Source organism: Poecile atricapillus, chromosome 26, assembly GCF_030490865.1.
Source record: "Poecile atricapillus isolate bPoeAtr1 chromosome 26, bPoeAtr1.hap1, whole genome shotgun sequence".
Taxonomy (NCBI): domain Eukaryota; kingdom Metazoa; phylum Chordata; class Aves; order Passeriformes; family Paridae; genus Poecile; species Poecile atricapillus.
The window spans coordinates 1198740-1215045 of record NC_081274.1 but is presented as its reverse complement, the minus strand read 5'-3'; the positions used below and the strand labels follow the sequence as shown (position 1 = coordinate 1215045).

The window sequence follows — 16306 nt, the reverse complement described above, 5'->3', positions numbered from 1 at the left end:
CCTGCGAGGACCCCACTGAGCCCTTCAGGGTTCTGATTTAACCTGACAGGACCCTACTGAGCCCTTCAGGGTTCTGATTTAACCTGACAGGACCCCACTGAGCCCTTCAGGGTCCTGATTTACCCTGCCAGGACCCCACTGAGACCTTCAGGGCCCTGATTTAACCTGCCAGGACCCCACTGACCCCTTCAGGGCCCTGATTTAACCTGACAGGACCCCACTGAGACCTTCAGAGCCCTGATTTAACCTGCCAGGACCCCACTGAGACCTTCAGGGTCCAGATTTAACCTGACAGGACCCTACTGAGCCCTTCAGGGTTCTGATTTAACCTGCCAGGACCCCACTGAGACCTTCAGGGTCCTGATTTAACCTGACAGGACCCCACTGAGCCCTTCAGGGTCCTGATTTCCCTTGCCAGGACCCCACTGAGCCCTTCAGGATCCTTATTTACCCTGCCAGGACCCCACTGAGACCTTCAGGGTCCTGATTTAACCTGCCAGGACCCCATTGGGCCCTTCAGGGTCCAGATTTACCCTGCCAGGACCCCACTGAGACCTTCAGGATCCTTATTTACCCTGCCAGGACCCCACTGAGACCTTCAGGGCCCTGATTTAACCTGCCAGGACCCTACTGAGACCTTCAGGGTTCTGATTTAACCTGCCAGGACCCCACTGAGCCCTTCAGGGTCCAGATTTACCCTTACAGGACCCCACTGAGACCTTCAGGGTCCAGATTTACCCTGCCAGGACCCCACTGAGCCCTTCAGGGTCCAGATTTACCCTTCCAGGACCCCACTGAGACCTTCAGGGTCCTGATTTAACCTGCCAGGACCCCACTGGGCCCTTCAGGGTCCAGATTTAACCTGACAGGACCCCACTAAGCACTTCAGGATCCTGATTTACCCTGCCAGGACCCCACTGAGACCTTCAGGGTCCAGATTTAACCTGCCAGGACCCCACTGAGCACTTCAGGGTCCTGATTTAACCTGACAGGACCCTACTGAGCCCTTCAGGGTTCTGATTTAACCTGACAGGACCCTACTGAGACCTTCAGGGTCCTGATTTCCCCTGCCAGGACCCCACTGACCCCTTCAGGGTCCTGATTTCCCCTGTCAGGACCCCACTGACCCCTCCCAGGGCCCGGATTTCATCTTCCAGGACCCCACTGACCCCTTCAGGGTCCTGATTTACCCTTCCAGGACCCCTCTGACACCACCCCAGGCCCTCACTGACCCCTTCAGGGCCCGGATTTCCCCTGCCAGGACCCCACTGAGCTCCCCCTGGACCCTGATTTCATCTTCCAGGACCCCTCTGATCCTCCCAGGTCCCGGATTTACCCTGCCAGGACCCCAGTGACCCCACCCCGAGACCTCACTGACCCCCCCAGGGCCCCGATTTCATCTTCCAGGACCCCACTGACCCCCCTAGGGACCCGATTTCATCTTCCAGGACCCCACTGAGCCCCCCCTGGACCCCTCTGACCCCCCCAGGGCCCGGATTTCCCCTGCCAGGACCCCTCAGATCCCCCCAGGACCCCAATTTTCCCTGCCAGGACCCCACTGACCCCTCAGGACCCCGATTTCCCCTTCCAGGACCCCATTCCCCCCTCACGGCCCTGATTTACCCTGACAGGACCCCACTGACCCCTCCCAAGGCCCTGATTTCCCCTGCCAGGACCCCTCTGACCCCCCCAGGGCCCGAATTTCCCCTGCCGGGACCCCTCAGATCCCCCCATTACCCAAATTTTCCCTGCCAGGACCCCACTGACCCCTTCAGGATCCTGATTTCCCCTTCCAGGACCCCTCTGACACCACCCCAGGCCCTCACTGACCCCTTCAGGGCCCCGATTTCCCCTGCCAGGACCCCATTCCCCCCTCAGGACCCCGATTTCACCTGCCAGGACCCCACTGAGCTCCCCCTGGACCCTGATTTCATCTTCCAGGACCCCTCTGATCCTCCCAGGTCCCCGATTTCCCCTGCCAGGACCCCTCTGACCCCCTCAGGACCCCGATTTCCCCTGCCAGGACCCCTCAGACCCTCCCAGGGCCCGGATTTCCCCTGCCAGGACCCAAATTTGGATTTTTTCCGTGTTTTTTGGGGGGATCCAGTGGGATTTGGGGCCATTTGGGACAATTTTGGGATTTTTTGGGATCATTTGGGATCATTTGGGACAATTCCTCGGGATCCAGCGGGATTTGGGGTAATTTTGGGATTTTTGGGGGATTTTTTGGGATCCAGGATTTGGGGATCCAGCGGGATTTGGGATCTGGAATTTGGGATAATTTGGGACAATTTTGGGATTTTTGGGATCTGGGATTTGGGATCATTTGGGACAATTCCTCTGGACCCAGCAGGATTTGGGGTAATTTGGGATCATTTTGGGATTTTTTGGGATCCAGGATTTGGGATCATCCCTGGGGATCCCGCAGGATTTGGGATCTGGAATTCGGGATCATTTGGGACAATTTTGGGATTTTTTGGGATCTGGAATTTTTTGGGATCTGGGATTTGGGATCATTTGGGACAATTCCTTGGGATCCAGCGGGATTTGGGGCCAATTTGGGACAATTTTGGGATTTTTTGGGATCATTTGGGATCTTCCCTGGGGATCCAGCGGGATTTGGGATCTGGAATTTGGGACCATTTGGGACAATTTTGGGATTATTTGGGATCTGGGATTTGGGATCATTTGGGATCATTTTGGGATAATTTGGGACAATTTTGGGGTTTTTTTGGGATCTGGGATTTGGGATCATTTGGGACAATTCCTCGGGATCCAGCGGGATTTGGGGTAATTTGGGACAATTTTGGGATTTTTTTGGGATCCAGAGGGATTTGGGATCTGGAATTTGGGACCATTTGGGACAATTTTGGGTCTGTTTGGGATCTGGGATTTGGGATCATTTTGGGATTTTTTGGGGATTTTTTGGGATCCAGGATTTGGGATCATTTGGGACAATTCCTCGGGATCCAGCGGGATTTGGGGTAATTTGGGACAATTTTGGGATTTTTTTGGGATCCAGCGGGATTTGGGATCTGGAATTTGGGACCATTTGGGACAATTTTGGGTCTGTTTGGGATCTGGAATTTGGGATCATTTGGGATCATTTTGGGACCATTTGGGACAATTTTGGGATTGTTGGGATCTGGGATTTGGGATCATTTGGGACAATTCCTTGGGATCCAGCGGGATTTGGGGTAATCTGGGATAATTTTGGGATTTTTTGGGATCATTTGGGACAATTCCTCGGGATCCAGCGGGATTTGGGGTAATTTTGGGATTTTTTGGGGATTTTTTGGGATCCAGGATTTGGGATCTTCCCTGGGGATCCAGCGGGATTTGGGATCTGGAATTTGGGACCATTTGGGACAATTTGGGGATTTTTTGGGATCTGGGATTTGGGATCATTTGGGACAATTTTGTGATTTTTTGGGATCTGGGGATTTTTTGGGATCATTTGGGATCATTTGGGACAATTCCTTGGGATCCAGCGGGATTTGGGGTAATTTTGGGATTTTTGGGGGATTTTTTGGGATCCAGGATTTGGGATCATTTGGGACAATTCCTTGGGATCCAGCGGGATTTGGGGTAATTTGGGATCATTTTGGGATTTTTTGGGATCCAGGATTTGGGATCTTCCCTGGGGATCCCGCAGGATTTGGGATCTGGAATTTGGGATCATTTGGGACAATTTTGGGATTTTTGGGATCCAGGATTTGGGATCATTTGGGACAATTCCTCGGGATCCAGCGGGATTTGGAACAATTTGGGATAATTTTGGGATTTTTTTGGGATCCAGCGGGATTTGGGATCCGGAATTTGGGACCATTTGGGCCAATTTTGGGATTTTTTTGGGATCTGGGATTTGGGATCATTTGGGATCATTTGGGACCACTTGGGACAATTTGGGGATTTTTTGGGATCCGGGATTTGCGATCATTTGGGATCATTCCTCAGGATCCCGCAGGATTTGGGATCATTTGGGATAATTTTGGGATTTTTTGGGATCATTTGGGACAATTCCTCGGGATCCAGCGGAATTTGGGGTAATTTGGGATAATTTTGGGATTTTTTGGGATCTGGAATTTTTTGGGATCTGGAATTTGGGATCATTTGGGACAATTTTGGGTCTGTTTGGGATCTGGAATTTGGGATCATTTGGGATCATTTTGGGATTTTTTGGGATCTGGGATTTGGGATCATTTTGGGATCATTTGAGACAACTTTGGGATTTTTTGGGATCCAGGATTTGGGATCATTTGGGACAATTCCTCGGGATCCAGCGGGATTTGGGGTAATTTGGGATCATTTTGGGATTTTTTGGGATCCAGGATTTGTGATCTTCCCTGGGGATCCAGCGGGATCTGGGATCTGGGATTTGGGATCATTTGGGACAATTTGGGGATTTTTTGGGATCCGGGATTTGGGATCATTTGGGACAATTTTGGGTCTGTTTGGGGCAATTTTGGGATTTTTTGGGATCCAGGATTTGGGATCATTTGGGACAATTCCTCGGGATCCAGCGGGATTTGGAACAATTTGGGATAATTTTGGGATTTTTTTGGGATCCAGCGGGATTTGGGATCTGGAATTTGGGGCCATTTGGGACAATTTTGGGATTTTTTGGGATCTGGGATTTGGGATCATTTGGGATCATTCCTGGGGATCCAGCGGGATTTGGGGTAATTTGGGATAATTTTGGGATTTTTTGGGATCATTTGGGACAATTCCTCGGGATCCAGCGGGATTTGGAACAATTTGGGATAATTTTGGGATTTTTTGGGATCATTTGGGACAATTCCTTGGGATCCAGCGGGATTTGGGATCATTTTGGGAGTTTTTGGGGATTTTTTGCGATCTGGAATTTGGGACCATTTGGGACAATTTTGGGTCTGTTTGGGATCCAGGATTTGGGATCATTTGGGATCATTTTGGGATCATTTGGGACAATTTTGGGATTTTTTGGGATCCGGGATTTGGGATCATTTGGGACAATTCCTTGGGATCCAGCGGGATTTGGGGTAATTTGGGATAATTTTGGGATTTTTTGGGATCATTCGGGATCATCCCTGGGGATCCAGCGGGATTTGGGATCTGGAATTTGGGACCATTTGGGACAATTTGGGGATTTTTGGGATCCGGGATTTGGGATCATTTGGGACAATTCCTCGGGATCCAGCGGGATTTGGGGTAATTTGGGATAATTTTGGGATTTTTTGGGATCCAGGATTTGGGATCATCCTTGGGGATCCAGCAGGATTTGGGATCTGGAATTTGGGACCATTCGGGACAATTTGGGGATTTTTTTGGGATCTGGGATTTGGGATCATTTGGGACAATTCTGGGATTTTTTGGGGTAATTTGGAATTTGGGACGGTTCAGGATAATTTTGGGATTTTTGGGATCCAGGATTTGGGATCTTCCCTGGGGATCCAGCGGGATTTGGGATCTGGAATTTGGGGTAATTTGGGACAATTTTGGGATTTTTTGGGATCCAGGATTTGGGATCATTTGGGACAATTCCTCTGGATCCTGTGGGATTTGGGGTAATTTGGGATAATTTCAGGATTTTTTTGGGATCCAGAGGGATTTGGGATCTGGGATTTGGGACCATTTGAGACAATTTTGGGATTTTTGGGATCCGGAATTTGGGATCATTTTGGGATCATTTGGGATCATTTTGGGGATTTTTTTAGGATTTGGGATCATTTGGGACCCCGGGTTCCCCCAACCCCTTTGTAGCCCCTCCCCCACCCCACCCCTGGCCACGCCCCCTTTTCCCACTCCCCATTCATTGCCCTTTAAGCCCCGCCCCCTTCCCACTCTCCATTCATTTCCCACCAAGCCCCGCCCCCTTTCCCACTCCCCATTCATTCCGTGCTCCTTTTCCCGCCACTCCCAGGCCCCGCCCCCTTTTCCACTCCCCATTCATTCCCTGCGCTCCTTTTCCCGCCACTCCCGGGCCCCGCCCCCTTTCCCACTCCCCATTCATTTCCTGCCAAGCCCCGCCCCTTTCCCCTCCCCTCCACTCCCCATTGGCTGCCCAGCCGGGCCCCGCCCCCTTTTCCCACTCCCCATTCATTCCACGCTCCTTTTCCCGCCACTCCCAGACCCCGCCCCCTTTTTCCACTTCCCATTCATTTCCCACCAAGCCCCGCCCCCTTTTCCCACTCCCCATTCATTGCCCTTTAAGCCCCGCCCCTTTTCCCACTCCCCATTCATTTCTCACCAAGCCCCGCCCCTTTTTCCCCTCCTCTTCGCTCCCATTGGCTGCCCGGCTGGGCCCCACCCCCTTTTCCCACTCTCCATTCATCCCCCTGTGCACCTTTCCCGCCACTCCCGGGCCCCGCCCCTTTCCCACTCCTCATTCATTTCCCGCCAATCCCCGCCCCCTTTCCCCTCCTCTCCACTCCCCATTGGCTGCTCGGCCGGGCCCCGCCCCCTTTTCCCACTCCCCATTCATTCCCCCTTAAGCCCCGCCCCCTTTTCCCTCCCCGCCGCTCCCCATTGGCTGCCCCGCCTGGCCCCGCCCCCTTTTCCCCACTCCCCATTCATTCCCCCTTAAGCCCCGCCCCCCTTTCCCACGCCCCATTCATTCCCCCTTAAGCCCCGCCCCTTTCCCCTCCCCGCCGCTCCCATTGGCTGCCCCGCCTGGCCCCGCCCCCTGTGGGCGTGCTACAAGACCGATCGGCGTTTATTGAAAGGCTCCGCGCAGCGGCGGCCCCGGGGGGTGGAGCCAGCCCGGCCCACCGGGGGGGGCTCGGGGGGCCCGGGGGGGGCTCGGGGGGCCCGGGGGGTTCCGGGGGGCCCGGGGGGGTTCGGGGGGCCCCGGGGGGTGGAGCCAGCCCGGCCCCGGGGGTCCCAAAGCGGGCCGGGGGCTCGGGGGGGGGAGGGGCCGGGGGCGTTTCGTGGTGTGGGGGAGGGGCTTCAATCGATGGGGGGGGGGGAGGGGACGGAGGGTGGGGGAGGGGTCCCATGGTGTGGGGGGGAGGGGCGTGGCGAGTGACGGAGTGGGTGGGGGGGCGTTCCCATGGTGTGGGGGAGGGGCGGTCTCATGGATCGGGGTGGGGGGAGGGGTCCCAGCGCTTTTTTTTGGGGGGGGGGGGAGGGGCGGCGAATGGGGGAGGGGCCCCGTAAATTGGGGGGAGGGGTCCCTGGTGATAATGGGGGAGGGGGAGGGGACGGGACCGAGCCCCACGGGACCCCCCCCGGTGCTGGGGAACCCCCCCCCCGTGCCCTCCCCCACCCCCCGCAGCCCCCCGGGGTGGGGGAGGGGCACAAAGGGGGGGGCCGGGCCGGTGCACGGGGGGGGGGAGGGGCGGTACACGGTGGGGGAGGGGTCCCGGTGGTACCGGGGGGGGGTCCCGGGGGGGTCCGGTGGTCCCGGGGGGGGGTCCCGGGGGGTTCCGGTGGTCCCCGGGGGGGGGTCCCGGTGGTCCCGGGGGGGTGTTCCGGTGGTCCCGGGGGTGGTTCCGGTGGTCCCGGTGGGGTTCCGGTGGTCCGGGGGGGGTTTCGGTGGTCCCGGGGTGGGTTCCGGTGGTCCCGGGGGTGGTTCCGGTGGTCCCGGTGGTGATTCCGGTGGTCCCGGCAGGTTCCAGTCCCAGTCCCGGTGCCCGGGGGGGGGGTCCCGGTGCACGGTAAAGGGGGAGGGGAGGAAAAGGGGGGAGGGGAGGGGGGGGGTCGATGCACGGGGGGGGGGTCCCGGTGCACGAGGAGGGTCCAGTCCCGGTGCTGGTGCACGAGGGGGGGTCCCGGTGATTCGGGGGGGGGTCTCCGGTGGTCCCGGTGATTCCGGGGGGGGGGGTCTCCGGTGGTCCCGGTGGCTCGATGGGGGGGAGGGGTCAATGCTCGAGGGGGGGGTCCCGGTGCTCGATGGCGGCGCTGATCGATGGGGGGGGGTCCCGGTGATCCCGGGGGGGTCCCCGGTGATTCCCGGGGGGGTCCCGGTGCTCGAGGGGGGGGGGTTCGGCGGTTCCGGTTCCGGGGTGGGGGGAGGGGCGGGTCCGGTGGTGCTGGGGGAGGGGGGAGGTGAAGCTCGAGGGGTCCTGATGTGGGGGGGGGAGGGGTCCTGAGGGGGGGACCCCGCTGCTGGAACGGTGAAATTCGGGGGGTCCCGGTGCTCCGGGGGGGGTCCCGGTGCTGGAGGACGGCGAAATTCGGTGAAATTCGGTGAATTTTTGGGGGTCCCGGTGCTCGAGGACGGCGAAATTTGGTGGAAATTTGGGGTTTCTGGTGCTCGAGGACGGTGAAATTTTGGGGGTCCCGATGCTCAGACGGTGAAATTCGGGGGTCCCGGTGCTCGAGGATGGTGAAATTGGGTGAAATTTTGTTGAATTTTGGGGGTTCCGGTGCTCGAGGACGGTGAAATTTGGGGGTTCCGGTGCTCGAGGACGGCGAAATTTTGGTGAATTTTGGTGAAATTCGGGGGTTCCGGTGCTCGAGGACGGGCGAAATTTGGTGAATTTTGGGGGGGTCCTGGTGCTCAAATGGTGAAATTCGGGGCGGGGGGCCCGGTGCGCGAGGAAGGTGAATTTTGGGGGTTTCTGTGCTCGAGGACGGTGAATTTTGGTGAAATTTGGGGTTTCTGGTGCTCGAGAACGGTGAATTTTGGTGAATTTTGGTGAAATTTGGGGTTTCTGGTGCTCGAGGACGGTGAAATTCGGGGGTTCCGGTGCTCAAATGGTGAAATTCGGGGGTCCCGTGCTCGAGGACGGCGAAATTTTGGTGGATTTTGTGAAATTTGGTGAATTTTGGGGGTTCCGGTGCTCGAGGAAGGTGAATTTTGGTGAATTTTGGTGGATTTTGGTGAAATTTGGTGAATTTTGGGGGTTCCGGTGCTCGAGGAAGGTGAATTTTGGTGAAATTTGGTGGATTTTGGTGAATTTGGGGGTCCCGGCGGCTCAAGGACCCCCCCGAACCCCCCCCCGAACCCCCCAATTCCCCTTGCACGAGGTCCCGGCGGCTCTCGGGGGGCTCCTGGCGAGGACCCCAAAAATCCTGACGGGGACCCCAAAATCCTGACAGGGACCCCAAAAATCCTCACGGGGACCCCAAAACCTTCACGGGGACCCCAAAATGGCCACGGGGACCCCCAATCATCACCCGGGGACCCCCAAAACCCTCACGGGGGACCCCAAAATCCTCACGGAGACCCCCAAAATCCTGACGGGGACCCCAAAATCCTGACGGGACCCCAAAAATCGATGCATGGGGACCTCAAAACTAAGCACGGGAACCCCAAAATCGCCATGGGGACCCCAAAACCCTCACGGAGACCCCAAAAATCCTCACGGGGACCCCAAATTATCACGAGGACCCCAAAACCCTCGCACGAGGACCCCCAAAATCCTCACGGGGGACCCCAGAATCCTCACGGGGAACCCCAAATCCTGACACGATGACCCCAAAATCGTCACGAGGACCCCAAATCCTCGCACGAGGAACCCCAAAATCGTCACGAGGACCCCAAAATCCTCGCCCGGGGACCCCCAAAATCCTCATGGGGGACCCCAAAATGGTCACGGGGACCCCCAAAATCCTCACGGGGGACCCCAAATCCTCGCCCGGGCCCCCCTTTCCCGGCGCGAGGAGCCCTTTTTGCGCGAGGACCCCCCCCACCCCCAAAAACCCCCAAAACCATAAAATTCCTCGCGCAGACCCCCCCCCAAAATTCCTGGGGACCCCCCCCCGAGCCCCCAGCGCGAGCTTCCCCCCCCCTCCCCGCCTTCCTCCTCCTCCTCCTCCTCCTCACCCCGGGGGTCTCCGGGTGTTCCCCCCCCTCCCCTCCCGCCCTCCCCTTTCCCCCCTTTTCTCTCCCCAGGGCTCGGGGGGGCTCTGGGGGGGTTCTGGGGGGGCTTCTGGGGGGCTCGGGGGGGGTCCCGGGGACCCCCGGGGGCGGGGGTTAGTGCTCAGCAGCGGGGCCGCGCCGCTCGCAGCCGTTGGCCGTGATCGGGGGTGGCGGGGGCGGAGGCGGGGGCCGCCCGGGGACCCCCCCGGCCCCCCAAATCACACCCGGGTCTGCTGCACCCACGGCGGAAAGCTGCCTCTCCTGCAAGGCACCGAGGGGGCTCATTCACCCCCCCCGCCCCCCGCAACGGCCCCGCAGAGACCCCAGAAACCGCCCCCGAGGGAGCCTGAAATATCCCTGAAATATCCCCAAAAACTGCCCTGAAATATCCCCAAAAACTGCCCAAAACCACCCCCGAGGGAGCCTGAAATGTCCTGGAATGTCCCCAAAAACTGCCCCAAAACCACCCCGAGGGAGCCTGAAATGTCCCTGAAATATCCCCAAAAACTGCCCTGAAATGGCCCTGGAATGTCCCCAAAAACTGCCCCAAAACTACCCCGAGGGAGCCTGAAATGGCCCTGAAACTGCCCTGAAAATATCCTGGAATTGTCCCCAAAAACTGCCCTGAAATGGCCCTGAAATGTCCCCAAAAACTGCCCTGAAATGTCCCTGAAATGTCCCTGAAATGTCCCCAAAAACTGCCCTGAAATGTCCCTGAAATATCCCCAAAACTGCCCAAAAGCTGCCCTGAAATGTCCCTGAATTGTCCCTGAAATGTCCCCAAAAACTGCCCTGAAATATCCCTGAAATGTCCCCAAAAGCTGCCCTGAAATGTCCCAAACACTGCCCTGAAATATCCCCAAAAACTGCCCTGAAATGTCCCTGAAATGTCCCTGAAATATCCCTGAAATGTCCCCAAAAACTGCCCTGAAATGTCCCTGGAATGTCCCCAAAAACTGCCCTGAAATATCCCTGGAATGTCCCCCAAAAACTGCCCAAAACCACCCCCGAGGGAGCCTGAAATATCCCTGAAATGTCCCCAAAAACTGCCCTGAAATATCCCTGAAATGTCCCCAAAAACTGCCCTGAAATATCCCTGGAATGTCCCCAAAAACTGCCCTGAAATATCCCTGAATGTCTCCAAAAACTGCCCTGAAATGTCCCCAAAAACTGCCCTGGAATGGCCCTGAAATGTCCCCAGAAACCGCCCCCGAGTGACCCTGAAATGTCCCTGAAATGTCCCCAAAAACTGCCCCAAAACCGCCCCCGAGGGAGCCTGAAATGTCCCAAAAACTGCCCTGAAATGTCCCTGAATGTCCCCAAAACCAGCCCCAAAACCACCCCCGAGGGAGCCTGAAATGGCCCTGAAATGTCCCCAAAAAACTGCCCTGAAATGGCCCTGAAATGGCCCCAAAAACTGCCCCAAAACCACCCCCGAGTGAGCCTGAAATGTCCCTGAAATGTCCCCAAAAACTGCCCTGAAATGCCCTGAAATGTCCCCAAAAACTGCCCCAAAACCACCCCCCGAGTGAGCCCTGAAATGTCCCTGAAATGTCCCCAAAAACTGCCCTGAAATGTCCCTGGAATGTCCCTGAAATGTCCCCAAAACAGCCCTGAAATGTCCCTGAAATGTCCCCAAAACTGCCCCAAACCGCCCCCGAGTGAGCCTGAAATGTCCCTGAAATGTCCCCAAAAACTGCCCTGAAATGTCCCCAAAAACTGCCCTGAAATGTCCCAAAAAAACGCCCCCAAGTGACCCTGAAATGTCCCCAAAAACTGCCCTGAAATGTCCCTGAAATGTCCCTGAAATGTCCCAAAAACTGCCCCAAAACCACCCCCGAGGGAGCCTGAAATGTCCCTGGAATGTCCCCAAAAAACGCCCCCAAGTGACCCTGAAATGTCCCTGAAATATCCCCAAAAACCACCCTGGAATAATCCCTGGAATGTCCCTGAAATGTCCCCAAAAACTGCCCTGAAATATCCTTGAAATGTCCCCAAAAACTGCCCTGAAATGTCCCTGAAATGTCCCCAAAAACTGCCCTGAAATGTCCCCAAAAACTGCCCTGAAATGTCCCTGAAATGTCCCCAAAAACTGCCCTGAAATGTCCCTGGAATATCCCTGGAATGTCCCCAAAAACCGCCCCAAAACCTCCCCCGAGTGACCCTGAAATGTCCCTAAAATGTCCCTGAAATGTCCCCAAAAACCACCCCGAAGTGGCCCCAAGTGAGCCCGAAATGTCCCCAAAAACTGCCCTGAAATGTCCTAAAAATGTCCCTGAAATATCCCTGGAATGGTCCTGAAATATCCCAAAAAACAGCCCTGAAATGTCCCCAAGTGACCCTGAAATGTCCCTGAAATGTCCCCAAAATGTCCCTGAAATGTCCCCAAAAATGTCCCCAAAATATCCCAAAAATGTCCCTAAATTATCCCCAAAATGTCCCAAATACCCCAAAAATGGCCCTGAAATGTCCCAAAGGACCCAAAGGGACCCAAAAGGACCCAAAATGACCAAAAGGGACCCAAAAACACCCAAAGTGGCCCCAAAAGGGCCCCAAAAACACCCAAAGGGACCCAAAATGACCCAAAAGGACCCAAAGTGGCCCCAAAAAAGACACAAAATAACCCAAAAGGACCCAAAATAACCCAAAAGGACCCAAAATGACCCAAAAAGGACCCAAAATGACCCAAAGTGGCCCCAAAAGGGACCCAAAAACACCCAAAGGGACCCAAAATGACCCAAAATGACCAAAGTGGCCCCAAAAGGGACCCAAAAACACCCAAAGGGACCCAAAATGACCCAAAATGACCCAAAGTGGCCCCAAAAGGGACCCAAAAACACCCAAAGGGACCCAAAATGACCCAAAGTGGCCCCAAAGGGACACAAAAACACCCAAAGGGACCCAAAATGGCTCCAAAAGGACCCAAAATAACCCAAAAGGTCCCAAAATGACCCAAAGTGGCCCCAAAAGGACCCAAAGTGGCCCCAAAAGGGACCCAAAAACACCCAAAAGGACCCAAAATGGCCCCAAAAGGGACCCAAAAACACCCAAAAGGACCCAAAAGGGACCCAAAAATTGCCCCCAAAATGACCCAAAAGGACCCAAAATGACCCCAAAAGCCCCTCCCCCCCCCAGGTCTCTCTCACCCGCTGCACCAGCCTTGGGCTGACCCCAAATCAACCAAATCCACCCCAAAATCATCCCTGAGCCACCCCAAAATAACCCTGGGACCCCAAAATAACCCTGGGACCCCAAAACTGATCCTGAGCCCCCAAAATAACCCTGAGCCGCCCCAAAATAACCCTGAACTGCCCCAAAACTGATCCTGAGACCCCAAAATAACCCTGAGCCACCCCAAAACTGATCCTGAGACCCCAAAACTGATCCTGAGACCCCAAAACTGATTCTGAGACCCCAAAATAACCCTGGGATCCCAAAATAACCCTGGGACCCCAAAACTGATCCTGAGACCCCAAAACTGATCCTGAGCCACCCCAAAATGACCCTGGGACCCCAAAACTGATCCTGAGACCCCAAAATAACCCTGAGCCACCCCAAAAAAACCCTGAGACCCCAAAACTGATCCTGAGACCCCAAAATAACCCTGAGCCGCCCCAAAATAACCCTGGGACCCCAAAACTCATCTCAAGACCCCAAAATAACCCTGAGCCCCTCAAAATAACCCTGGGACCCCAAAATAACCCTGAACTGCCCCAAAATAACCCTGAACTGCCCCAAAACTGACCCTGAGACCCCAAAACTGATCCTGGGCCCCCCAAAATCATCCCTGAGCCACCCCAAAATAACCCTGAGCACCCCAAAACTCATCTCAAGACCCCAAAACTGATCCTGAGCCCCCAAAATAACCCTGGGACCCCAAAACTGATCCTGAGACCCCAAAATAACCCTGAACTGCCCCAAAACTGACCCTGAGCCACCCCAAAATAACCCTGGGACCCCAAAATAACCCTGGGACCCCAAAACTGACCCTGAGACCCCAAAACTGATCCTGAGACCCCAAAACTGACCCTGAGCCCCCCAAATTAACCCTGAGCTGCCCCAAAAGTGACCGAGTGCCCAAAACTGACCCTGAGCTGCCCCAAATGTGACCCTGAACCCCCCTAAATGACCCCAAATCCCCCAAAATTCACCCTGAACCCCTAAAATTCACCCTGACCCTAAAAGTGTCACCCTGACCCCCAAAATTCACCCTGAATCCCCCAAAACTAAGCCTGAACCCCCTAAAATTAACCCTGACCCCCTACAATGAACCTCAAACCCCCCAAATTAACCCCAAATCCCCCAAAATTCACCCTGAACCCCCCAAAATTCACCCTGAAACCCCCAAAATTCACCCCAAATCCACCAAAATTCACCCAAACCCCCCAAAATTAATCCTGAACCGCCCAAAATTCACCCTGAACCCCCCAAAATTAATCCTGTCCCCCTAAAGTTCACCCCAAAATGAACCCAAACTGCCCCAGATTTGTCAATTGAGGCGATTCACCCCAAAATTTGTCCCCACACCCCCCAAAAAAGCCCCTAAAATTGTCCCCAAATCCCCTGGGATTGTCCCCAAATCCCCCAGAACTGTCCCCAAACCCCTGGAATTGTCCCCAAACCTCTGGAAATGTCCCCAACCCCAGAACTGTCCCCAACCCAGAACTGTCCCCAACCCAGAACTGTCCCCAACCCCAGAACTGTCCCCAACCCAGAACTGTCCCCAACCCCAGAACTGTCCCCAACCCCTGGAATTGTCCCCAACCCAGAACTGTCCCCAACCCCAGAACTGTCCCCAACCCAGAACTGTCCCCAACCCTGGAACTGTCCCCAACCCCCCCAGAACTGTCCCCAATCCAGAACTGTCCCCAACCCCCCCAGAACTGTCCCCAACCCCCCCAGAACTGTCCCCAACCCCTGGAATTGTCCCCAACCCAGAACTGTCCCCAATCCAGAACTGTCCCCAACCCAGAACTGTCCCCAACCCAGAATTGTCCCCAACCCAGAACTGTCCCCAACCCAGAACTGTCCCCAATCCAGAACTGTCCCCAACCCAGAACTGTCCCCAACTCAGAACTGTCCCCAAATCCAGAACTGTCCCCAACCCCAGAACTGTCCCCAACCCAGAACTGTCCCCAACCCAGAACTGTCCCCAACCCCTGGAATTGTCCCCAACCCAGAACTGTCCCTAACCCCAGAACTGTCCCCAACCCAGAACTGTCCCCACCCAGAACTGTCCCCAACCCCTGGAACTGTCCCCAACCCCAGAACTGTCCCCAACCCCAGAACTGTCCCCAACCCAGAACTGTCCCCAAATCCAGAACTGTCCCCAACCCCAGAACTGTCCCCAAATCCCCCAGAACTGTCCCCAACCCCAGAACTGTCCCCAACCCAGAACTGTCCCCAAACCCCAGAACTGTCCCCAACCCAGAACTGTCCCCAACCCAGAACTGTCCCCAACCCTGAACTGTCCCCAACCCCAGAACTGTCCCCAACCCAGAACTGTCCCCAACCCCCCCAGAACTGTCCCCAACCCAGAACTGTCCCCAACCCAGAACTGTCCCCAATCCCAGAACTGTCCCCAACCCAGAACTGTCCCCAAACCCAGAACTGTCCCCAATCCCAGAACTGTCCCCAACCCCTGGAACTGTCCCCAACCCAGAACTGTCCCCAATCCCAGAACTGTCCCCAACCCAGAACTGTCCCCAACCCCAGAACTGTCCCCACACCCAGAACTGTCCCCAACCCAGAACTGTCCCCAACCCCCCCAGAACTGTCCCCAACCCCTGGAACTGTCCCCAACCCCTCCAGAACTGTCCCCAAATCCAGAACTGTCCCCAACCCCTCCAGAACTGTCCCCAAATCCAGAACTGTCCCCAAATCCAGAACTGTCCCCAACCCTGAACTGTCCCCAACCCTGAACTGTCCCCCAAACCAGAACTGTCCCCAACTCAGAACTGTCCCCAACCCCTGGAACTGTCCCCAAACCCCAGAACTGTCCCCAATCCAGAACTGTCCCCAACCCCTGGAATTGTCCCCAAACCAGAACTGTTCCCCAACCCCAGAACTGTCCCCAAATCCAGAACTGTCCCCAACCCAGAACTGTCCCCAACCCCCCCAGAACTGTCCCCAACCCAGAACTGTCCCCCAACCCAGAACTGTCCCCAACCCCCCAGAACTGTCCCAACCCCTGGAACTGTCCCCAAATCCAGAACTGTCCCCCAACCCCCCCCAGAACTGTCCCCAACCCAGAACTGTCCCCAACCCAGAACTGTCCCCAACTCAGAACTGTCCCCCAACCCCCCCCAGAACTGTCCCCAACCCAGAACTGTCCCCCAACCCAGAACTGTCCCCAACCCAGAACTGTCCCCAACCCCTGGAATTGTCCCCAACCCCCCCCGAGCTGTCCCCTCCCCCCCAGAACTGTCCCCAAATCCCCCCAGAACTGTCCCCAACCCCTGGAATTGTCCCCAACCCCCCCCGAGCTGTCCCCTCCCCCCGAGCTGTCCCCTCCCCCCC

At 56.1% G+C, this 16306-nt stretch overlaps 1 protein-coding gene across 1 annotated transcript in view; it reads right to left on the bottom strand.

The window, feature by feature from the left end:
- Positions 1-9901: 9901 nt before the first annotated feature.
- LOC131588435 (ras/Rap GTPase-activating protein SynGAP-like) overlaps positions 9902-16306 on the bottom strand; it is a 34259-nt gene continuing 27854 nt past the window's right edge. The window contains 1 exon segment of the mRNA XM_058857306.1: positions 9902-10049. Within this exon segment, the coding sequence (XP_058713289.1) occupies positions 9902-10049 (148 nt within the window).